This window comes from Xiphophorus couchianus, chromosome 15 (genome assembly GCF_001444195.1).
Source record: "Xiphophorus couchianus chromosome 15, X_couchianus-1.0, whole genome shotgun sequence".
Taxonomy (NCBI): Eukaryota; Metazoa; Chordata; class Actinopteri; order Cyprinodontiformes; family Poeciliidae; genus Xiphophorus; species Xiphophorus couchianus.
The window spans coordinates 3,749,409-3,774,292 of record NC_040242.1 but is presented as its reverse complement, the minus strand read 5'-3'; the positions used below and the strand labels follow the sequence as shown (position 1 = coordinate 3,774,292).

Genomic DNA, 24,884 nt, shown 5'->3' with positions numbered 1-24,884 from the left:
AGTAAGACAAAATTAAGCCTGAATGTTGAGATGAACTGAATGTTTTTGTTTCTGCGCCAACGCTAAAATTAAAAAAGCTAAATATGTCCTCCAAACATCAACCCATTTATTTAAGTCATGCAGACCTACGGTGGTAAAATAACAGGTTTTTATAGAGTAAAAATGACTTACTCTAATAATTATGACTTCCTGTTTCCCAACATTTTATCATCCAAGGTGACATGGAGCTGTCTGAATGTGGACAAGCTAAAAATGCTAACTACTAGCATCACTGTTAGCTGTTTGACAGTGATGCTGACATTCAGGTTTTCCTTGGAGTAATAGTTGGTGTAATCAAAGAAAAGCAGCAGGTGGCGCTCTGTTCACAGTGCTCAACCAGAGTTCATGTACATTTATTCTTTAACATGTCGTGGAACATATAAAGATCTCATACTGAAGAGACAAAGTCATTTTTCTCTCTTTACATTTGTTTACAACTGTTTCTGAAGCAGCGTCGGTGAAACCCCGCCCCCCACAGCCTGTACACGCAGTCCGTCAAATCAAACGCACCCGCCTCCCTCAAACACATCCTGAAACTGGCAGCCGCTGTGACCGGCGCCCCCTGCTGGAGCTGCAATGTACATATTTACAGGAGGATGTTGATGAGAATGGGATGCAGCTCCGCCCACATCGCCTCATTCCACGGCGGCGTTTGAACTGCGGATGGTTCAAAAATTCACATAAAAAAAACAAAACAAAAAACATCAAAACAAACTTATTGCACCAGAACAAAGAACACGACTGAACATCAGTGTTTCCTCCGTCATAACGTTAAAAAAAAGGATGTTTATCTACAACACTGACCCCGCCCACAAACAGCAGGCCCCGCCCACAAGGAGCCGCCCCACAAACGGAAAGAGATGAGCACGCTTGTTTAAAAAAAGAGTAAGAGCATTCCCTCCCCATCGCCGTCCGCCACATCACTTTGGTTCAAACAAAACAAAAAACGGACAATTTTTAGAAAATTAAAAAGTATTAAATATTTTTTTGTATTAAAATTATTTAAAAACCCAAATAAACATCTGTGGATGGAGCTGAGGAGCTTTATATATTCTATATATTTTCATTTTTACGTATAAATTTCTTTCTGTCTCTTTAAATAAAAATAGAATCGGACCCGGTCGGTCACACTGAGCACGCTCCGTGGCGGTCTGTGTGTCACGAGCGGCTCAGCTTGAACAGCACTTCGCACATGATGGCCGCCACCGCCGAGTTGAGGGCCGACGACAGCGAGATGTCCAGCAGCCGGCTCTCGTACAGGACGAACTCAGGACGGTTCTCCTCCACGCTCGCCACGGCCAGCAGCGCCTTCGCCGCGCGGCACATCATGTTGATGCTGGGCGGCTCTGGCGGCGGAACGGCGGCGTGCGGGTTCTGCTGGTACTGCGCCACGGCCAGGCTGTCCTCCAGGAAGCCGATCAGAGTTCCCACGCTGCCCTTCTGCAGGGCAACAGCCCGGGCCGCCGTGGCGTCGCCGCGCGCCAGGTTGGACAGCACGGCCACCGCCATCTCCCGGCACACCTGGCTGCGGCGCTCGCCCACCAGGCGCACCAGCGTGGCGAAGAGCTGCTGCTGGCGGCTGAAGGGGGGCGTGGCCAGCAGCAGGTCCACGTTGCAGTCCTGGACGCTCAGCTTGCAGAGGCACTCCAGGACGAGCCGCTGAGGCGACAGCGCCGCGGCGCCGCTGAACGGGTCCTGCGCCTCGGCGGACGGACAGACCATCCAGTGCAGCAGCCCGTCCAGCACCGGCAGGACGATGTCCTCGGGGTACTGCGACAGGTCCAGCTGGCCCGACACGTTGGCCAGCGTCACCAGCGTATTCTCCCGCAGCGCCGCCAGGCAGTCCCACCACCACTCGTCGCGGCTGCAGGCCCGGCCCGCTTCCTCCTCCCGTTGGTAGGTGGGCGGCGCCCGCTTCCTGCGCGGGTGGCTGTGGTGCAGCAGCACCAGCCGGCCCAGGATCAGAACCAGGCCCGGGTGGCGCGACAGGACGGCGTCGTTGCCAGGGATGAAGGAGAGGCTGCGGATGATGTTGGAGATGCAGATGCAGCGTCTGGCCAGGGAGTCCTGCCACGACTCGGCGGTGGACAGCGGCGCCTCGTCCCAGCAGCGCGGCTCGTCCTCCTGGAGGCTGATGGGATTCTGAGCCTCAGCAGGGGCTGGGCGCTGACCTCTGACCTCAGATGGAGAACCTGCAGAGCAGAAACAGCAACAACCAGGAGCAGCTGATTAATGTTGCAAAGTCTTTAACAGTAGACATTGAAATCTTGGCAATAATACAAAAAACTCCTTTTAAATGCTGAATCATCAGTGAGCTACAGGAAGGAAGGCAGGAGAGAAAGACATGAAGAAAAGTAATAATACTGAAATTAAATTCCAGACTGTGTAGAAACCCTGACATATTTGGATGTTTATATTTTATATAAGAAAGTTGGACTTTCCAGGCGGTACATGAAGACCAGTCAGAGAGCACAACCTCATATTGATCCGTTTACCTCCTTGATGACCAGTCTGCTTCTGCTCCTCCTCTGTTCGCTGCTCCTCCACTCCTTCGCTCTGCTTCTCCTGCTCCGGGTCTGGGGGCCTGAAGTCTCTGGATCGGGGCTCAAAGTGCGTCTGGATGTGAGTCGTGGAGTCTCCTCCTCCGGCCTTCCAGTGCAGCAGACCGCTGATGAAGCCGTTGGTTCGGGTTGGGTCGGCCCGGCGCTCCACCTCCGCCCAGCTCTCCCCGGCCTCCTCCACCCTGACTGGCCACTTGTCGTACTTGCTGCTCTGCTGAGGGGAATCCTCAGGCTTGGCATCCTCCTTGTTGAGCGGCGACGGCGCCTCCCCCGGGTCTTTGGGGGTCGCCTTCGGGCCCTCGGCCCCGATCTCGTACTCCTGCAGGATGCCGAACATCTGGATCAGGCAGCGGCGATAAAACTCCACGATGAGCTCCAGGAACCCGGGCAGCTGCACGTCGAGAAGCAAACGTTTGGCTTTGAACTAAAAAACTTCACTAAGCTCAACGTTTTCATGCGCGGCGCCTCACCAGCGTCAGGCTGAACGAGCCCACCGTGCCGTCGTCGTACAGCAGGATGTTGATGGTGTCCAGTGCCCAGGTGCTCTCCGCCAGGAGCCCCGACTTCAGTGACATCATCACCCGCCAGGCCTCCGGCGTTCCTGACAAAGCCGATCAGAGTGAGGCTCAGCGCGGTTTCACCAACTCAAATTTAAGACTTTCATGAATTAAATTGAAGATTTGCATCACAATAGAAATGGACAAAAGAAACTGCTAGCTAACTAGCAAGGGTTTATCAGTTAGCAGCAGCCATAACCGCCTTGAGTCACAGAACGCAGTGAAGATGTCTGATTTGTGTAACAGTAACGTTTCACAAGAAAAAATATTACTACCTTGGAATATGAGATTAAATATTTCTGCCAAAACAAAATTTAAAACCCGTGTTTAATGTATTAAAAGCCAACTTATTGTTTTTAAATTAAGCTAAGACTTTTTATCGTTAGAAACATGAACAGCCAGCTCACTTTATCATTGGGAGATATCTAGCTAGCTAGTTTATATTAACAGCTAGTTAGCAATAACCGCAACAGCGAAATAAATTAAGGCCTTAAGCTTATATACATGAATTTAAGGCTTTTTAAGGATGGCGCCCTGGTCATGTGACCTCTATGTGGAGTGGCGCCGGTCTCACCTGTGTCCTTCGCCGTTAGCCGTCGCCGCGGTTTCAGCTTGGGGGGTGTGGCCTCCACAGAGCCGGGCGGGAAAACGACCTCTCTGTAAATGAGGGGGAGGCCCTGATTGGCTGGGGGAACGGTGGGGACCCCTGGTTTCTTAACGGGCAGATAGGGGGCGCCATTGGGGGACAGGGAGCCCACAGGAGGCCGGGGGAATGACGAGGGGCTCTGGGGGCGGGTCACGTGATTTGGGATGGTGGGCGTGGCCTGAAAAGAGGAGGGGGGCTGCCTGGAGGGAAGGGGGGGCATGGAGGAAGAGGAGGAGGAAGAAGAGTGGGAGGGAAAGGGAGGTTGACACTGGTTGAGGTTACTGGGGGGCCACTGGGCGTCCGGTGGGGGCCGGCCCTCCTGATCGGGGAAGGGGGGCCCCTGGCCCTGCCGGCTGTACGAGAACCCCATCTCTGTCCTGGGGGGCCACAAGCTGGGCTGCGGCCCCCCGTCCGCCGCTGCCGCAGGGGCCGATCCCATCATGCCGTGCTGTGGGAGGCCCTGGCGGTCCCGACCGTATGGGTACTGGTACTGTCCGGCGACAGGCCGGCGCTCGGGGCCTGAAAACGCCCCCGGTCCGAATCCATAGGGGCCAAAAGGGTCCAACTGCTGGGACCCGTACTGCTGCACGCCGAACGCCTCGCCCTCATGACGCTTCGCAGCCGGGAACATGGCCTCCATCGGACGCTTGTAGCCCTGCAGAAACAGACACCAGAACTGTCAGAGACCGGAACCGTCAGGGACCAGAACTGTCAGGGATCAGAACCGTCAGGGACAGGAACTGTCAGGGACCAGAAGTGTCAGGGACTGGGACAGTCAGGGACAGGAACCGTCAGGGACAGGAACCGTCAGGGACCAGAACTGTCAGGGACCGGGACGGTCAGGGACCAGAACTGTCAGGGATCAGAACCGTCAGGGATCAGAACCGTCAGGGACCAGAACCGTCAGGGAGCAGAACTGTCAGGGATCAGAACCGTCAGGGACAGGAACTGTCAGAGACTCGAACCATCAAAATTACATCTTTGGTTTTTCAAGATTAATTTTTGGAAAGTCTGGATTTTTCCCATTGGTGCATTCTTTGGGTTTCCATAATTCAGAGTGATGTCAGCACATCCAGCGCGGCCATCTTGTTTTCCAGCTCCTATTTATTTGGACTTTGAATTCAGGTCAAATTTACGACAGAATATTAGGGCCAAGCTACCATATTTATTTTTAAATACGAGAATAAAGTCGTAAAATGAGGAATGCTGATCAATCTTTAGTGCAAGTTTTAGATATAATACTTAAAAGAAATACTTAATATCATCAAATTATTATCAGTAGGTTTGAAATGACTGTCTATTTTGAAGGAAGAACCACAAACTGCTCACATCAGATTCTGATAACTAAACTTTTTTCTCATAAAAACAACTTTTTATTGTAATTTTAGTCTTTTTCTGCTAATATTATGACTATATTCAAATGGCCTTGGTACTCAGAAGGGCTAATTGAAGTAAAACCTACTTTTAAAAAATATTTTCTGAAATTTCTGTGAAAACAGATGTCAGTGATCCAGACAACATCCCAAACACAGTCACTGACCACTTCCTGTTTCCTGCACCATGTGACCCAGCTAGGTTGGTCTACAGGTACAGAGCACTCACCTGCTGCTGGGGGTAAAGGGGCTGATGGGAACCGAAGGCCATACTGTGAGGATACTGCTGACCAAAACCATCGTGTCCGTGCCTGAAGGCAGAAACTGAGTTTTATTCTACCAGATTACACCAACGTTGTTACATTTAAAAGAAATTAATAAAAGTCAACCAAATTTCCACTCCGGTTGTGACAACAATCTTAAACTTTACAGCAGAAACATTTTTAGAAAAATATAATTAACTACAATAAAAAGTTAACTCCTTAATCAGGGCAAAACCAATAAAACTATATTCTTCGTTCAGAAAAATATATTATTTAAGTGTCACTTCCCTTTTTGGCAAAACAGTAGCTAAATATTCGTAAATACAAAAATAACCACGAGCAAAATAAAACACACACAAACATATATAATAGTAAGCAATTTAAATATGAGTCACTACGATTAAATAAATGAAAGAAGCATGCACATGAAAATGTTAATTTATAAATAAATCTATAAATGAATCCAGAGAAAAATGTGATTTAAGTCACTGAGTTGCTCATCTTTACAGTAAAATTCATTTGGTTTCAAAACAAACGTGGAAGAAGTGGGACAGTTTGTGTCCATTTTGATGTAAATTAGTATCTTTCTTTAGAATCCATTAAATGAAAACTACTTTTTGTTCCATTCTGCCTCATATGCATTGAAAAAGCAGGGATCCTAATAGACAGCCATGTGGAACGCCTCTAAGTTAATAAACTGAAAGCAGATGTAATTTATCACAGTCTCTCACCTCTGCTGAGGGTATCTGTTGGGGGGATACATGCTGGCTTCATTGGCAGATGGGCCCATGCTGTTCTGGCCACCAGGGGGCGCCATGCTTCCCTCTGGGCCCATCACACGGTCCAATCTGCACCACAGTGGCACCAACACTCAGTCGGTTTTAGGTTTAGACGTGGCACTAAGAAGCGACAGTGGAACCGGGTCTTACCTGCGATCGTAGCCGGGGCCGTAGGGGTACTGCGGCCTGGGCCCCAACCCTGACAGGGGGCCGGAGGAGGGTCCGCGGGGGAACATGTCCTGCATCGCACCGCCGGGCATCTGGCTCTGACCGAAGGCCTCGCCGGGAACCGGACCTGGACAAACCAAAATCCCTTTGAGGATGCAGTTTAATTTCTGCGTAAAAACAGTTTTTCTGCCTGAAAGGAGGAAAACTGAACACTGATGGAGAAGGAAGCGGTGATGCAAGTGGATGTAAGTGGATGTAAGTGGATGCTGTCCATATGTGGCCACCAGAGGGCAGCAGAACACGCCTTCAGAACGCCTTCAGTTTGATATTAAACATTTATTCTCAGTCTGGTCTCACATAGAGGTGAGCAACATGGACTCAGAACTTTAACGGGATATTTTGTGATATCGATGAAAACTAAAAGTTTTTAGGCAACTATACGGACAAAACAGATACTTCTCTTTAAAAACATTCCCATTTGAAAAGGCTTCTTCAGGACGCCACTGACGTTAAGAAACGTGACTTAAAGTCACACAGTTACTGCTTTTAATCATATTTTCAAATTTACTGATATTTATTGATGTTCTTGTGAAACAAACGGAAAAAAATAAATTTTCTTAACATCAGTAACTGAAATAAATCTGTAATATAAATCAACATTCTCACTATGGATCGGAAAAAATAAGTTGCTGGATGATAAATTGTTCTGTACATTATTACGATAAATGACAATATTCTTGTTTTGAGACCATTTCCAAGTAATATAATAGTGCAAGAAGACATTCTCAAAGATCAATAAGCTTTAAAATTCTTATGAACATTTAACTCAAGACTTGGAAGATATTTTAAATATCCCAAATAAATAAACAGAACAACAAAATAAAATGAATTATGAAATGTCTAAATGGCAAAATTATCCGTCAAAAAAAGGTCTATTTGAGACCAAAGCACCAAACTAAAGACCGGCAGAGAAAAAACATAAAAACGATAAATTATGCAGATGGAAATGATTGAGCTCATTTTAATTTATCATGTGATTAATTGATTATTGTGACAGGCCTAATTATGACAACTAATTATAACGATAAATGCTAACACCTAGGTTTAGCTTTAATTTTATTTACATTTGTTTATTAGTAAAGAAACATATGTACATTTAATCCACTTCCTGCTAAGAATTCTGGGAAATCTATTAAGAATGAGAGCGAGCGGCTCTGCTCACCTTTCCTCGGGACTCCATATGGGTCTGTGCTGCCGTCATACTGCATTCTCATTGCGGGTTCTGTTGGACCCGCCCCCTGCTGGTAGGGGCCCCCGCAGGGCCCTGGGCCCCGTTTGCTGTGGAAGGCCGGGTCGCTGCCTTCGGAGAACGGGTCCTGGACGCTCACGCCTCCCATGGTCCTGCAGGGAGACAAACAAATGCTCAGTCACGTTCACAGAAAACTAGCTAATAAGAAGGTTTGGACATGATATTTGCTTTAGAAGCCCCTCCCCCACCTGTTTCCAGTCTGGGGAGCCATCTGGTTGTGCGGGGTGGACGAGCGGGTCGGGGACTTCGGGTCAACTGGAGCGTCGGTGAGGGAGGAGCTGCTGGACAGGGGTGTGTTGGGGCCCTGAAACGAGCCTGAATTCGCTGCAGAGACAAACAAAATGGCGTCGATACATCCTCAAAGTCACACCTGGTCTCCACCCAAAACGCCTTAATCCTACAAACCGGAGTCATCTTTACTCAATTATTATGTCTCATATGTTTGTAGGATCAGTAATAAACATCATCACTGTAAAATATTTATGTTTTCACAATTTTATCCCAAAATTAAATTGGTTGTAATTGGTTATCCTTGATTCTTTCCAAAATGGTTCCAGCTTAATAAGGATGAAAAGAGACTGAAACAAATTAATCCATCTATCCAGAACTTGTACAGGTCAAAGGTCAGGGACTGTCACCTTTAGGTTGGCTATACAGAGACAGTAGTTATGTTTTTATCCAATTGTCATGTGAATTTTGTGCATTTTTAAAATGTTGCAAAAAAGAAATAAAAAGAAAACACATTTCCATCGGTTCCATCAGGCTATGCTATGTGTAATTTCACTATGAAAGAGGCAGACTAGCATGGACCACACATCACATAAAAATGAGCTTGGACTTAAAATAATGTCTGATTTTTGTGGCTATGGTAAGGCACAGACCTACCAGTTGATTGGAAAGTTTGCTGCATCAGAACGTATTTGGCAAATGTGTTTCCGTCTCACCTTTAGTGCCAAAAAATGCCTTTTTTGTGGAATTGAGGAAGTTATTTTGAATGTTGTTAACCCCTAAAGCGATAGTTCAAAATAAACTGTGCATAAAAAACATAGCAAATTTTGAACAATCTTTAAAATACCACAGAAAGAAAATGCGAATTTGTCATGGTTCCATCCACTAGTTTGTAGTAAATCAGACAGCAGATACACAAAGTGTAATTTTGTTAGATGATTATTCTAGGTATGTTTGTAGTAAACAGGAAGCTGCAAACAATCATGGACTTATAAAAATTTTTGAGAAAATGAGGAGGTTATTTTGAAGTTTCACGTTTCCATCAACCTTTTCTAATGCGAAACATGGGAAAAAAAGAGGATTTTCAGCATTTATTTATTCCCAGACGTTATGATTTTGAACTTGATCTTCCATAGTGTGATCTTCCATCCATATAAGTACTTCCTGCTGATCATCAGCAACACGTTTTGTTTTCCCTGCAGAGTGGAATCACAGCGGCATTGTGGGTAACTGGGTCAAACCGAGGTCACGAATGTTTATATTTACACTGAGTTCACGGCTGACAGCTCACTGTGAGTCTATTACATAAGCCCGTGTGTGTGTGTGTGTGTGTGTGTGTGTGTGTGTGTGTGTGTGTGTGTGTGTGTGTGTGTGAAACAGGATCCCTGACAGCAGCTGCTTCCTCTTACAGTTCAGCATCGTCTTACCAGGAGAGGGCGGTTGACCCTTGACCTGCAGGGGCTTCTTAGCGTCCCCGGCGCCAGTGTCGGGCGGAGGCTCCTCCCCTCGCTCCATCTTGCACTCGTAGGCGAACAGGTACTGGATGTACTGCTTCTTCAGGGAGCTGGCCGAGCTGCTGGACGTCCCGACGCTCAGCAGCGACGACAGCTCCCGCCACTTCTTGTTTTTGTTCACCTGAGGAGGAGAAACATGGTCCAGACGGGTCCAGACAGAACCAAGCAGAACGGAGAGGAGAGTGTCTCACCATGGCCAGGCCGCCGATCGCTCGCACCGCCATGTAGAGCCGGCACAGGTCCAGCGGCTTCTTGCCGACGGCCGGCAGGTTGGCGACGGGCGTCTCCCTGTCCTCCATGAAGGCCAGGTAGCGGTCGACCCACAGGCGGCGGTCCGGCTCGCTGCCCATCTCGTACAGCTTGGTGATCTTCTCGTTGGTCATGGTCGCCACGTTGGGCTTCTGCTGAGAGAGGCGGCGGATTCAGGAGAAACAGAGGAAAAATGGTTCTGTCTCTTTAAATAACTTCATCTCCTCCAGATACCAATAGTTACATTTTTATGGAGAGAAATTTGTTACAATATTACTGTAAGGGAAGAACGTTTCAAAAATTTTAATTTGTAAAAAAAAAAAAACATTTAAAAAATAAAACTTAATATAATTGAGTTTCCAATTGTTAAACCTACAGTGATGCAGATGAAATTTCTTTCAATTTTTATTTTTTCCAAGTTATTTTCAGATTTTAGTTTATTAATTATTTTTACAGATTATTTCTCCAATTTCAATTTTTTCTTTTGAGAAAAAGTTTTACAAATGTCATACCTTTTTAACTGTTAGATTTATAAATTGCTGCGCTCATGAAGAGAACTGAAATATGAAAAAATTGGAGAAAATAAAATCTTCATAAATGTATTTTCAACTACTTCAAACATATTGCAAATTACTTTCATAATGTATGTTTTTAATGAGAAGCTTTTCAAATTCTGACTTTATCATTGACTTTATTGAGTTTTTGAAACCTGTTCTTTGCTTGCAGTATTAATTTTGGCACAAATTTATTTCCAAACATCTCTATATTAAGAGCGTTGTGGGCGGGGCTTACTGGGCTGGACGGGGTCCTGATCCAGGGGGGGCTGCCAACGCTGTCGCTGTCTTCTCCCACACAGGACAACACGCTGGCCGGGCTGGGGGACATCGGGCAGGCGGCGCCGGGCGGCGGCACCACACACTGCGAGCTGTAGCTGTCCTGCTGCAAAACACACACACACCGGTCACACACTCAGGTTTAAAGGAAGTTTTTAGTAAAAAACAGTTTTGGTCCTGGAATCATTTAAACTGCCAAGAAACACGGTGGAAGTGAATTTCTTTGTGGATTAATGATTAAATATGAGAAACTGGCTTGTTTGGGAAGAGAAGAAAAGTGATGTAGACGTCAACCAACTGGAACCAATAGGAGAATTCAACTGCAGTAACACCATTCATCCCAAAGAGGGCAGCACTGAGACAGTTTGAGATCAAATATCGCATAATTAAACAAATTTGCACATAAATATAAAGATAGAACATTTAAGGACCAATTTAGACAATTTATCTGCAAAACAATAGATTTGGAGTTTAGTTACACTGTAAGTAAGCTGTGAAATTAATCCAAGCAAATTAATTTGAATCAAAAAGCTTCGGTTTGACCTATAATGACAGATGAACATAAACTCCACAAAAAATGGAGCAGAACTTTATTTCTCATGTTTCCACAATTCAAATTAATTTTGCTTTCCTTCCTCATCGAGAATTTTATATTGTCACTATTATATAATATTGGAAATGATCCATTTCCAATATTTATTTCCTGTTTTATTTGTATATTTTTTCTCACTTTCCACAATCTGTATTTAGTCAACACAACGGTTATATTTATTCTCACCTCTAACTTCATTTTTTCTTCATTTTTCAGATTCTGTATTAATTTAATATTTCCTTTACTTACTGTCACTGTTTTTAATCAATCATTCATTTGTTCCAGAGATAAACCAGGAGGTTTTTGTGTATCATGTCTTTGTTCTTTTTTATGTCCATGCAGACCAAGAGTCTGTAGAAATAAATCAAATCAACCTTCATTTTGGTTGGATCAGCAGCAGAACCGACGGCGTCTCGGAGCTCGACCCGCTGCTTCAGGTCATGACTTCCTGTCCCGTCTGACGCCATCATCCCTAATCCTGCAGGGATAGAGAGAAAAATAAAACACAGATGATGGATTATAATCCCTGAGGCGCTGACGACTCCTGGGGCGTTGATGATTCCTACCTGGAGCGGTGTAAGGCGGGCCCTGAGGGGTCATCCTGCCTGAGCTGCTGAACGGACCTCCAGAACCTCCAGAACCTCCAGAAACTCTCATCGCTGCCATAGCTGAGTAGCTGCCCTGCCTGGATATTAAACAAAACCAATCAATATTAATAGCAGAGATATTGGGCGATTAATCAATTTTGTCAATAATAATAGTTTTTGTTTTTGAAAAAATATGGATTTCTTTTGCACCAATGAAGTCTGTGTGTTCCCATAATTCAGAGTGATGTCAGGGCGGCCATTTTGTTTGACAAGCACAGCTCCTATTTATTAGACCAGAAGCTGAATAAAGAATAAAGTCAGAATATTAGGAGGATAAAGTAGTAATTTTACAAAAACTCCAACGTGAAAATTAAATTCAAATGATTAATGTTGAGCATCTTCAGAGGTTATTTGGTTTTCCAAATACTAGTTAATACTTAGCAGAAACAATCTTGCTAACAACTATCCATTTTACTCATTTTTAAAAATTTTTTAATTTATTCACCAATTAGTGCTTATAAATCAAACATTACAGTCTAACAAGCAGGAGGATCTATCAACAAAATAACCAATTAGATAAGAGAACAAATAACAGCAACAAAAAGTAAAATAAACAGAAAAGGAGGTATTTGTTAAAAAGGATACATTTAGGAGAATAAAATTATACTTTGAACAAAAAACACATGAACCGAGCTACTCACAAAAAAATCTTTTTACACATAATTTTAAGACATTGTTTTGGTAAAATTTTATGTTTTTTTTAAAATCACAATTAAACTAAAATTCTGGTAGTTTGGCTCTAAAACTCGAGTGAAATAAAAGCCACTTTTTGAAAATATTTCCTGTCATTTATAATTTTTTTTTTAGAAAAGAAAGAGAAAATAACTTAAATGGAAATTGGATCGTGGTATATTTTGTTATTCTAAGCTGAGGTCAGAGGGTCAGAGGTCATTTCTACCTTTAAATCTCTTATTTCCTGTCCTGAATATTTAAACTTTCAGACAGAGATCAGCCTGTTGGCCTCCACCCAGCAGGGGGCGCTCTCTCCTCCAGAGTGTCTCCTGCTTCTCACCTGCTGTGAGCGCTGAGGGAGGCGTTGGCGTTCGGTCCAGAGTTGATGCCCATGTCTGGCGGCTTGCAGCTGGCGGTGGCCCCTGGGGGCCCCATGCCCTGGCCGGCAGCCTGCGGCATGTTGGGGGAGGTGGGCGCCACGGTGCCGGATGCAGTCATGTAGGGGCGGCCCCCGGCTCCGGGCCCGGGACCTCGGCCCGACGGGGTGGAGGGGCCCTGCCCGTGCATGGGGCCGGCGGTGTTCAGCCCCATGCTGTGAGCCAGGCTGGGGCCCGAGCCGGGGCCGCTGTAGCCGGCAGCAGGGGTCCCGCCGTAGTGAGGGGGCCGAGGGTAGGTACCTGGGGAACACCAGAACAAACGAGTTTATTCCTCTGTAGCTTTAGGGGCCACAGCAGAGCTGCTAGAGGGCCCAAAAACACGACTAGAGCAGAGAAACTTTAACATCACTTTACTCAAATCTTTTACTCAAGTAAAACGTATTTGGTACAAAGTAACTCAAGTCCTGGGTGAATAATCAAAACATCAATCGATTAATATTTAAAAATTACATCATCAGACTGAAATATAAATGTATGTGGAAATGTTTGTATTTTAAGGAACAAAATGGAAATAATTTATATAAGTAGCAAAATTACTAAAAGTAGAAAATATATCATTCAAAAGAAATATTTTTCCAAATCAATTTCTTTCAATATAAAAGAAATTGATTTCATAAAGTTTTTGTTTTTCATAACAAAATCTTGTTAAAGGTTTTGTTGTGAAACTTCTGGTGATTTTTTTTAAACAAGTTTGATCTTCATTCAATGAAGTTACAATTTTTAGTCCGGTAAAGTACAGATATTTCATAATAATTCAATTAAATTTATGTATTAGCACCAATTCACAACAAATATCGTACCAAGGAACTTTAAAAAATAATATAAATTCTGATTGATCCTGGTGATCAATCAGTACAGCAGCTCAGTTAAAGTTACTCAGGTAACTAGTTACTATCAGCTCTGCTCATGTCCTACCTGGGGGGCCGTAGGAGCCCTGCTGGTAGGAGCCGTGGAGCCCGGGGCCGGCCGATGCTGGGTGGGGAGACAAAGGGCCAAAATGTGGCCCCTGGTTGCTACGCTGCATAGAGGGAGGGAAACCTGAGGAAGAGCCAAACAGCGATCAGAGAAAACATCAACACTCTGGGGCCCAACATGGAGGCAGGGGCCGAACCTCGGTCTGGAGTCATGGCCGACTGGGAGGAGTGGGGGCCGACGTCTGATCCAGACACCTGGGGGCCTGAAACACACAGAACCAGTTAAAACGACGAGGTCACAACACTCATCTTCATCATCTTCATCAGCTTCATCCCACCTGGACCGCTGCTGGTGGGGGACAGGGGCCCCGAGCGGGACCCAGCAGGGGACAACGACGGGGACGGAGAGGGAACCGTTCGGGCCAGAGGGGGGAGACGTGGCGAAACGTGGGGGGAGAAAGGAGAGCGGGCCCCCGGGGTCCCCTGGTCGCCCTGAGCGCTGCCGGAACCGGAGGCCCCTGAACTCACCGCCGCCTCAGTGCTGGTCAGGAGGTCATCGATGGAGCGGGAGAGATCCTGAAGGAGAGAGGGCGGAGCTTAACAATGGGGGTGGGGCTTAACATGAGGGGCGGAGCTCAGATACAGACTGGAGGAAAACATGAACAGTTTATCTCTAAATAATCAATACTGTTCAAAATGTGATGAAGAAAAAAGAAAATGAGAGAAAGAAAACTTTTAAACCGGCCAATCAGAGCCCTCCCCCTCCAACAGCTCGACTAATCAGCAGTCTGTGTTTTTCTGTGAGAACCAGATGCAACCAGATGTTTGCAGCTTCATCGGTTCTGATCGCCCCGTTTCTGGAGTCCTGGGTCAGAACCAGAACCTCTGGAGTCCAGAAAGAGACTCTGGATTAGAACCAGAACCAGACTCCTGGAAGCAGCACAGCGAGCTCACAACAACCAGCGCCACCAGAGATGATGAAACCTGATGTCAGAGAGGAGAATCAGGTTGCCATAGCAACCCAAAGGCCTCAGATGGAGCAGAGACAGTTTGATTGAAGCAGTCAATCAAACTGGTAAATAGATTTCTGTGGCGGCGGCGCCGCTCCATCATCCATCTACTGGGTTCTAGCCTCAGACTGGGACGTGTGTGTGTAGGGGTGTGTGTGTGTGTGTGTGTGTGTGTGTGTGTGTGTGTGTGTGTGTGTGTGTGAACGAATCATTTCCACTCCTCCATATGAGGCGAGATGAGATGGAGGACATTCTCTAATCAAACAGGAAACCTCAGAAACCTCTGATCTCTGCTCTGCTCATTACTGAGGTCTCTCAACGCAGCTGAGGATCTTCTCAAACCAGCCGTCGCCACGGCAACCGCATCGGCAGCACAACTTCAGACGGAGCGACGAGAGGAAGAGGACGACGGCGCAACATCAGAGACGAAGAGACGGCGAGAAGGAGGACGGATCGCAGTTGGAGGCGACACACTTAACGGGAGAAACAACTGAACCAGAACCTGCTAACAGAACTGAACCAGAACCTGCTAAAGAACAGAACTAGAACCTGCTAACAGAACTGAACCAGAACCTGCTAAAGAACTGAACTAGAACCTGCTAACAGAAATGAACCAGAACCTGCTAAAGAACTGAACTAGAACCTGCTAACAGAACTGAAACAGAACCTGCTAAAGAACTGAACCAGAACCTGCTAACAGAACTGAACGAGAACCTGCTAAAGAACTGAACCAGAACATGCTAACAGAACTGAACTAGAACCTGCTAACAGAACTGAACTAGAACCTGCTAACAGAACTGAACTAGAACCTGCTAACAGAACTGAACCAGAACCTAAAGATGAGAATTCCTTCCTGTTCAGAGTCAGATGCTTTGACCTTTTCTTCTTTGTAGAATAATAACTTTTGTTGTAAAACAGGACTTGAGGTGTTTGAGGAGCCGCTGACTCAGCGATTTGTTGTGAATCATCATTATTTCTGCTGGTCTCCCAGCAGGAAGCTGCAGCCGCTCAGAGCCAGATCTCTGCAGATTTCAGCGGCCAGGAGAAACGGACGGCGTCATTATGGACGAGGACAAGGAGCTGCAGGACAATCTGGCAGGAAGCGCAGCAGCACGGCCTGAAATCTGCTCAATCTGCCTCACAGTCAGAGTCTGAATCACAACAACAAACAGCTCAGCGCTCTAAATAACTCAGCGGTGACCCATCATGATCAACTTTTCAAAATAAAACGTCTGCCTTGGGTCATTTCAGGTCACCAACCCAAACATTTGATCTGAATTCATAGTTTCTGAGTCTGACTCACCGGCAGACTGGACGGCCGCTCCTGCTGGCTCAAGTCCTCCTGGTTCAATTTCCCAGGAGTCATTGCTGCAGATTTGCCCCGCCCCCCGTATGCCTCCTGAGGAACTTCCTGCATGAAGCAGACAGAAAAACACACCATTAGAACCAACATCCTAAACATAAAAATCAACAGCAGTTTCACTTTTAATCATGAACTTTAAGACACAAACAGATTCTGATTGTTAAAATCAACCAATCAGCTTCTGTCTGCGGAGCTCCACCCAGACATTAAAATCAACCAATCAGTTAATCTGGAAGGCCTTCAGGTTCTGATTTGTCTTTTGTAAAAGTTATTAAAGATTCTGCTCATATTTTCGGCAAGTGTTAAAAAATAAAGATGGATGAATAGACGAATGAATCAACAGTTCTTCAACAGATTTCATGTTTTTTTAATCTAATCCTCAGTTTCTGCTCTGAGGTCGTCGTCTCCATGTCGTTGCTATGGAGACGGTGTGTCCTACCTGGGGCGGCAGCGGGCAGGGCTGCAGGTACGGCGGCTGGCTGGGGGCGGCCGGCTGCTGCTGGGAGGGGCTGAAGTACGGCGACTGGCCTGGCTGGCTGAAGCTCAGGTTCTGTTGCTGCTGCTGGCCGTACTGGGAGCTCATCTGGGGAAGACCAGTCCCGGAGGTCAGAGGTTAACAACAATGTCTCTCTAGTCATACAACTTCTATAAACCAAATTAGTTTGAGGATTTATAAATATTTTTTTAACTTCCTCTTAAATTATGATTATTTATATTTTTGCTTACATTTTTTTTAAATACTATAATTTTGATATTAAACATTTTATTACAATTGATTGGTTTAAGTGGATAAATATATTTTTGGATTTATGTATTTAATGCATTTTAAGTGACTTCTTAAGAAACTAAATGTAATAAATGTACCAGTTTAAAAAATTTCATCTGAAATGTAACTCACAGAATGCATATTTTGCACAATTTCTATAATTTCTTTTACATTTTAATATTGGAAAATACATTTTTATTTAAGAATAATTATTTTATGAGATGTGAGGAAAACGTTCCAGGAGATTTCAGTCTAACCAACCAGCAGCTGAAAAGGAGAATTAGTGGATGCAGAACAGAACTAAAGGATGGTATCCCCTACTCCAGCATCTCTAACCAAACAGTCAAACAGATTTAAAGAGGAGCAGCAAAAGCAAATGAGCTGGAGTAGCACAGCTAGCCAAGAAGTGATAGCATCATCCTGGATTATTGTCTCTGCTGCCTGGAGATTGAGATGCTAGCATGCCAGGAAACAGTCTTCAGTCAGAGGCCTATAAATGTTTGTAGTAGTGTTGACTGCTACAGGAAATACTTCATGAAATCATTGTAAACTTCTTCTCACTCGTTTTCAGACAAATACAGTAGCTAAGGTGACTGATTCTTATGCTGCAAAACATTGTGTTCTTTTAACGGATTTGTTCAAAATAAAGAATGTATTTATATACACAATTTAAAATTACGTTTGTTTTTACTGAAAAACTTCCTCTGTCCCCTATTACACTCACTGATGCAGCAAAACTAAAGAGTGTTGTGTGAAAAACTGAGGAATGAAAACTTTTCAGTCTTTAGCAGAAAACATCCAAAGCTTCGAACAAATCCTCAGAAAGTCGGCTCAGAATCGCCGTTTTTGTCAGAATTTCTCCAGAAAGGCTGAAAAGCAGCAGAAGCCTCAGACCCAAATCAGCAGTCTGGAGTCTAAAAATAACCGGCTGGAGTCCAGAAATAGACCAGCTGGGCCCGACCCGCTCCACTGCAGCCGTCTGCTCCGACATGTTGAGACGGAGATGCCTCACCTCCAGGTTCAGGAGCGTTTAAATGGGTCAGAGACGAGAATGACGACCGATAAAACACCCACAGCTTACCAAGATTACTGTACAGTTACATTTGTTACTCAGATTTATGTGAATCATCACCTCAGAGCCATAACCTGGTGACTGTCTCTTAAAGAGAGAGAATGTGTGGATTCTAGATGAAGGCAAAACGTTTTTTCAAGTTAAGCAGCAAGAAAAATAGAAAAAAAATTAAAATAAGAAGCAAAAACTAAGTTTCCGTTGGTTTTCTAACACCTGCACACAGTTCAGGTTCATCAGGTCGTAGCTCCTGTTTTAATAATATTGGAGATCCTCAGGGTTAGCATCTCAGCCCATTTCTGTTGTACTCTGATTGTTTCTAAATAATTTGACTAAAGTAGTTTGATCTTAGCAGAGATTCTTATGGTTTTCAGCTTTGGCCCAATAAAAAGGTGGAAAATATTCCAGAAATCTCACTTCAACAAAACTTTAAAATATATGGAAAAGGTTTCATTTTAGACGATCTATATTTATAAAATTATTTTGTAGTTCACCATATTTTTATTATTTACTAGTATTTTTTGTTGTATAATTACATAAGTGGATGACATAGATGTATTTCTTCTACGCCAATATGACACTTCTTCTTTTGTGGTTGTATTGCAGCTCTGTTGGCAAACTACAGATAAACGTTTGAGGTTATATAAGCCATACTCTCGTTATTAGCAGGCCTGAAAGATAATTTGCTTTTCTGGTGAGAAATCCAGTTTAAGCAAATATTAGAGGAAATGTTAAACTAAATTCTGAATTTTTAGAAAATATTTAGCTAGTTAATCTTTAACAGTAAAATTAATTTTCTGCTTTTAACAATATTAACGTAAAAATGTGCTTTATTGAGTATTTAATAGATTGGAAAGCTAAATTTATGCATATTTAATTATCCAGTTTTGTGATATAATGATCCAAAATGTCGCCTCCTGCCTGCTGCTGAGGGTACTGCATCCCTCCCATTGCCATCTGCCCCCTGCCAGACATTCCCATGGGGTATCTGTGGGGCGATGGGGAGCTGTAGGGTTGTCCAGGGTACGGCGCCCCCTGCTGCTGGGAGTACGGGCTGTTGCTCATCCCGTAAAGCTGAGAGCGCTTCATCGCCATCGGGTCCATCGGCGCCACCTGCAGGCAACGACAAACAGAAAAATGAGACCATTTCTATAAATTAGACTGAAAGATCAAACAAACATTTGCTAAATTTGCTTTAAAAACCCACAGATATAATACATAAAGAAACATTAACCTTAAAAAGAATCTCATTTATTTATTACTCAATAACTATTACATTAATTTAGCATTAAAGCTGCCTCCTGATTTTAGTTGGCAATTAGTTCTGTTTTGGAAATTGCATCATTATGAAATTTTATATTATGACGTATAAATCTGACGATGATGACTGAAAAACATATTACATTTATAAAAACAATTAACATTTATTTAAAAAATTAGTTTTTTACATTTTTATTTCTTTTTTTCCTCCAGCTTTCTGATCTTCATGGCAGGCTTCACTTTGAAAAACACCGTCATAGATGCTGATAAGCTATCAATTATTAGCCATCAATGTCATTAGCAGAAATATTGCAGTTTAATATTTTACTGATGTTGTGCAGCCCAACTTCGATCAACCTTTATTTTACCAGCTATTAAGAATGAGTTTTTATTCACAATAACCACCTGTCGCAATAAGTCAATTATTCGCTTCATGAACTAAAACAAACTCAATAATTTCCATCTGCAGGATTTATCTCTCTTTCTGCCAAAACCTAGATGATAATTAGCTCTTCTTTGGAAATACAATCTTGTTTACAGAGATTTCATAATTTATCTTATTTGTTCTTTTTTTTATTAGTTTTTTGTTTATTTTGGACATTTAAAATATCTCCCAGTTCCAGTGTTAAATATTTACTAGAAATTACAGTTATTGATCTTGGAGAATGTGTACTTGCATTACATTACTTGAAAATCTCAAAACAACAATATTATGATTTGTCACGATAACTTCTGGGACAATTTATCAGCCAGCAAAATTTGTTATGACTGACGTAGTCACAGTCAACAATCGCATACATTTGTAATCCTATTTATGCCTAAAGCAATAAACAGTTGAAGAATAAAATAACATTAAACCTTTTACAGCCTAGTAGATGGTAACACTCTTGCCTTATTAAAACATTCTCATACTACAACACCTTAAAAGTAAATAAGTTAGCATGTAAAATTGAATTATAAAATTAAGATATCTCATCATTTCTTTATGTCGGCTCAGTTTTGATCTCAAATCGTATAAAAATCTTCCCAGACAGATTCTCGTTATCATTTAATAAACTCAGAGATAAAACGGTTCCGGCAGCGTTTTGTTTTGGCTGCAGCAGGATGACGAGGGTTTGTGGAGCAGAAAGTCTCCTGCTGCTTCCTCACACTCTGACTGCAGGACAGCAATCTGAGCAACCTGGGAGGCAACGAGCAACCGCCACGCCTGGGTCAGCTTTAATGTCCATATGCTCACAACAAGGCTGACAGGTGAGGAAACAGATGTTACTATGGAGACGGAAACAGATAAATCCTTTCTGAATGAACATAGAAACAGCTGATCAATAACCAGAATGTAAACAAACGATGGTTCTCATCTCAGATCAGTTAAGAGGCGATTCTGCTGCTTTCTCATTTGAAACTGGACATAAATGCTTTAAAATAATAAATTAGCAACAACAACAGAGAACATCTTTATGATTCAGCTAAAAGTTTTCTATCAGCAGGCAGCAAAAAACCTTCCAATATCACCAATTCAGTTTTGTTTGTTATTTTCCACTGCACCGCTTAATTTATAATTTATAGTCCTGATCTAACTTCAGGAGTTCAGTTAAAGCTTTCAGAGCCACATACAAAAATGTTCATATATGCTAAACTTTTTCACATTTGCCACGTTAAAAAAGCATTTTAAATTGCCTAAAGCACTTTGAGTTGCCTTGTTGCTGAAAATGTGCTATATAAATTAAATTACCTAAAACTTCAAACTATGATGCATTTCATAGACCAACGCAAAGAGTGAAATAAATGAAGTGGAAGGAAAAAATGTGACTTGCTAATGCGTTCAGCTCTATTTAGAAATAAAGAAAACTGGGTCTGGGTTCAGACTGGTTCTGGGTTCAGTTGAAGTGAAGACAGATGAAGCTAAATCCAGAACAAACCTGGAGGAAAACCTTTAAGGTTCACCTTGCAGCAGGACAAACCAACTGAGATCACAGTAGAATCATGGCGTAGAAGGTCTAGTCAAAGTCAAGACATTAATCCAATTGAGAAAGAAGCAAAAATTTCAGCTGGATACCAGAAGAGACTTGATGATTCTACAAAGTACTGACATTGGGTAGCTTTTTCTTCAAGATGTGTGTCAATTTTCTTCCGATTCTCAGTTATACTCTTCTTATTGATGGTTTCACGCAACTTTTAGATGTTCCTACATCTGAATTCCCAAATTGGCATTAAAATACGCAACTTGAATAACATTTGTTCATTATTAATGCTATGGAGAGGAGTTTGGAAAAACCCTTATAGTTCTTTAAATATGACTTACCCTCTATTTTTAAGCTGAGATCCTTATTAGAGGAAATTATTATTACTATGACTTATGCAATTAAAAGTTGACAGTTAAAATCCTGCTTGATGTCCCGGACACGGGTGACAGGCTGACCGGTGTCAGAGACAGCTGCCTGCGGCTGGCTGGCAGCTGTGTATTTATCCCGGGGCTGATGGGCACATGGCTAATCTGCATGTGTGAAGGTCAGGGCTCCTGTTTGGAGACTTGGACACTGTGGGCGTTTTGCCCATAAATCTCTGTACAGATCAGGGGCTCAAACCTGGACAGCTTTGATGAATAAAAACTGGATTTAAGTCACAATTTGGACCGTTTTCTGACTAAAGTATGGGTGAAAAAACGACGCGATGGTCGGCTTTATTGACTAAGAAGACGGGCTAATTAGCATATGATAAGAGGTTACTGGGTGTCAGGGGTGGAATTAGCTGTCAGATTATTTCTAACTCCTGTCATCATCTTTTAATGTTCCCAAATGTAGTTAAATTACTTTAAAGTTGATTAAAAATGAGAAAATATAACTGTTAACGGTTGTTTCCGCGAGATCCGCTCGGGCCTACGAGGCTAACATTAGCTTAGCATATCGAGCTAAACACGGAGTCACCTTGGACACAAAATACAACATTTTATCAATATTTTTTACCTCTATTTGGTGATAATCGATATTCCCAATAGAAATAAAGCAGGCAGTGTTGTATTTTGTTAAGTAATTAGTCCAGAATACCAGGAATCCGCGTGTCGTGTTGTGTAAATCAGGTCTGTCACTGATACCACCAGAGTTAGCGGGGTTAGCATAGCGGCTAACTGACATAACAGACCGTGGTGGGTGTCTATCTGGGAAAAACAGACGTTAATTCCGGTTAAATCACCTGAGATCTGCCGCTGCTCGGTCCGTTGTGACCCGGGTGACTCCTCTGTTGTCCCCCCCAACCATGCGCTGCTGCTGATCCGTACTGAGAGCCCGTGTCTTCCGCCGGCCCCACACCCGACTGGTGCTGCTGTACAGCGGGATTACTGTAATCTGAATATCCGCCTCCGTAGCCGCGCATCATCGGGCTCGGAGACGTTAATAACTGGTTCAAAGTCGGCGTAGCCCCCGAAGGGTGCTGCTGACCCTGTCCGGGAAACCGCTGGAATCCTCCTCCGCCTCCTCCAGCCGGAGAACTGGCGGCCACCATAGCCGCTTTGGCTGGGTTAGCGGCGGCCGGGCCCATCAGGCTGTTCCCCTGCCGTGAGGGGCTCATCATGCCCCCGTAGCCACCGCTCCCGTAGCCCGCTCGGTAGTTCGGATAGTGGTTGTACGGGCTGTTGTTGCTGTAGCCTTCGTGGGAGTTGTGGACCTGGTCCATGGTGCCGTGTACCGTGTGTGCCGCCGCTGTTACCCCAGTCCCTGGGCTTTGTTGTCCGCCATGTTGATCAAAGCAAGGCCCTCCTCTTCCATTCCCATAATAATGATTAAACTGGGAGCTGGTCCCAGTCGGAGGAGGGTTGTTGTTGCTGCTGTTGCTGTCTGATCCCAGGCTGGCATCCATCCGCTCCTCCTCCTCCTCCTGACTGGTTCAGCTGGTGTTGCTCCGCTTGTCGGCTGCTCCCCTCCTGAAGGAGGTTTTCTTCCCCTTCATGGTGCTGCCAGCTCCCCTGATGCTGCTGCTGTTTACAGTGTTGTTGTGGTTGATTCTGGTGCTGATGCTGCAGGATAAACTGGGAAGATGATGAGAATTGAGATTAAAATCACAACTCTGAGATTAAAGTCGATTTATGAAATTCCTTAGAAAGAAACGTGGAAAATCTTCTGGGGAAAAATATCAGAAATTTTGAGATTAAACTCAGACATTTTCTAGAAAAAAAAAACACAAAACCTCTCAGCTTGAAAAGTAAAAAAAATATCAGAAAAAAATTCTGAGATTTTTAGATTAATTTCGGATTTTTGGGGGCAAAAATCAAGAACATTTCTATGCTTGAAAAGCAGAAAATTTGCCAGAAAGAAAATTGAAAATTTTGACTTAAATATTAAACATTGTCTGGGGAAAACAAGTAAATTTCTGAACTTGAAAAGTTTCAGATTAGGCTCAGCAATTTTCTACAAAAAATTTTCTAGCTTGAAAAATTGAGAATTTAAAATAAACCTAGAACTGTTTAGATTAATTTTTGAAATTTTCTGCAAAAATCAAGAACATTTCTAAGCTTGACAAATTGAAAATTTGCTCAAGAAAATTGGAAATTTTTAGATTAATTTTAGAAATTTTCTAGGACAAAATGAGAACATTTCTGAGTTCCAAAAATTGCAAATTTTGAGAAAAATATTCAGAAATTTTTAAATTAATCTCAGAAATTATCCTGAATAAACATGTAAATGTCTCAACTTGTAACTTGAATATTTCTGTGAAAAACCTTCAAAATTTGAATTTCAAAAGTTAGAACTATTTTTATTTTGTGAAAATTGTGTTTTAGAACATTTCTGAGTCTGAAAATTTCTGAGTTTTTGAGCAGAAATGTACTCCTGTTTTTTTTTTCTATCTCAAAAGGCCGTAATACGCCGTCGTACATATCAGACGTGAGAAGTCAAGCAGAACCAGAACCAGACTTTACTTCATGTGAGAAACGCTGCTGGGTTCTGAGAGAGACAACAGGATCCGCCCACATCTGCACTGGGAACAACCCAGTAAGGACTGGAAGGGAAACTAGGTCAGACAGCAGCAGGTTTCTGACGTCCTGATGAGAACAAAAACAGACGGAAACCTTCCAGAACCACAAACTGACTCAGGTGTAAATATGAGAATAAATCTGATCCTCAGACATTCAGCGGATCATTCAGATTAAATCTGAACTTTGGGAGGAGAAACAATTGGAGTCTCATTTCTGTCACTAGATATTAAATAAAAACACACAAAATCAGAGTTGGATCTTTTTCTATAAAGATAAAGAATATCTACTTCATTTTGTCTGTAAAAGTTGGATTTTGTTTTCATGAATCTGACTTATTCCTCACATAAATATGAATTATTTCAATGACATAAAAACAGAAATGTTCAATTCACAATTGGATAATTTTATGTGGCTTACGTAATTAGAAGATATGTAGATGTTTTTGTGTTATTTTTAGCCTTTTTAAATTAAACCACAAGAAACTGTCTTGAGTTGTTTTTTATTGTCCGACAAAATTAATTAGACCCTTAAAAAGACTAAGAAAACTAATAAACTATATATTTGATAATGCATTAAACCTGGAGGTTTCTTATCGTTCTATTTTCCTGATATTTTCGTCCTGATGTGAAGAATAACGTTTATTTTAAACAGGATGACTCAACGTGCAGC

At 43.2% G+C, this 24,884-nt stretch overlaps 1 protein-coding gene across 2 annotated transcripts; it reads right to left on the bottom strand.

The window, feature by feature from the left end:
- Positions 1–356: 356 nt before the first annotated feature.
- On the bottom strand, positions 357–23,217 carry arid1b (AT-rich interactive domain 1B). Of its 2 annotated transcripts, none has more exons than XM_028039830.1 (22): positions 22,439–23,217; positions 18,911–19,102; positions 16,594–16,737; positions 16,095–16,202; positions 14,120–14,357; positions 13,979–14,044; positions 13,783–13,905; positions 12,771–13,107; positions 11,678–11,796; positions 11,486–11,589; positions 10,479–10,625; positions 9,629–9,841; positions 9,351–9,558; positions 7,884–8,019; positions 7,609–7,787; positions 6,369–6,513; positions 6,171–6,287; positions 5,406–5,487; positions 3,732–4,458; positions 3,071–3,201; positions 2,535–2,991; positions 357–2,231 (listed from the first exon to the last, which is right to left on the bottom strand). In XM_028039830.1, exons 1-22 carry the CDS (start codon positions 23,099–23,101, stop codon positions 1,198–1,200), a joined length of 5,670 nt encoding a protein of 1,889 aa, XP_027895631.1. In that variant the 5' UTR covers positions 23,102–23,217; the 3' UTR covers positions 357–1,197. The 2 variants fall into 2 exon arrangements, with proteins under 2 accessions (XP_027895631.1, XP_027895632.1); XM_028039831.1 differs by having other exon boundaries at positions 9,629–9,838.
- Between the last annotated feature and the right edge of the window lie 1,667 nt (positions 23,218–24,884).

Excerpts from the sequence above, each read along its gene's own strand:
- arid1b (XM_028039830.1), bottom strand. The coding sequence starts at position 23,101 with ATGGATGCCAGCCTGGGATCAGACAGCAACAGCAGCAACAACAACCCT. Across the intron at positions 9,842-10,478 it reads TCAGGACCCCGTCCAGCCCA|CAGAAGCCCAACGTGGCGAC; the intron begins GTAAGCCCCGCC and ends CGCCTCTCTCAG. Across the intron at positions 2,232-2,534 it reads GCAGACTGGTCATCAAGGAG|GTTCTCCATCTGAGGTCAGA; the intron begins GTAAACGGATCA and ends TCTGCTCTGCAG.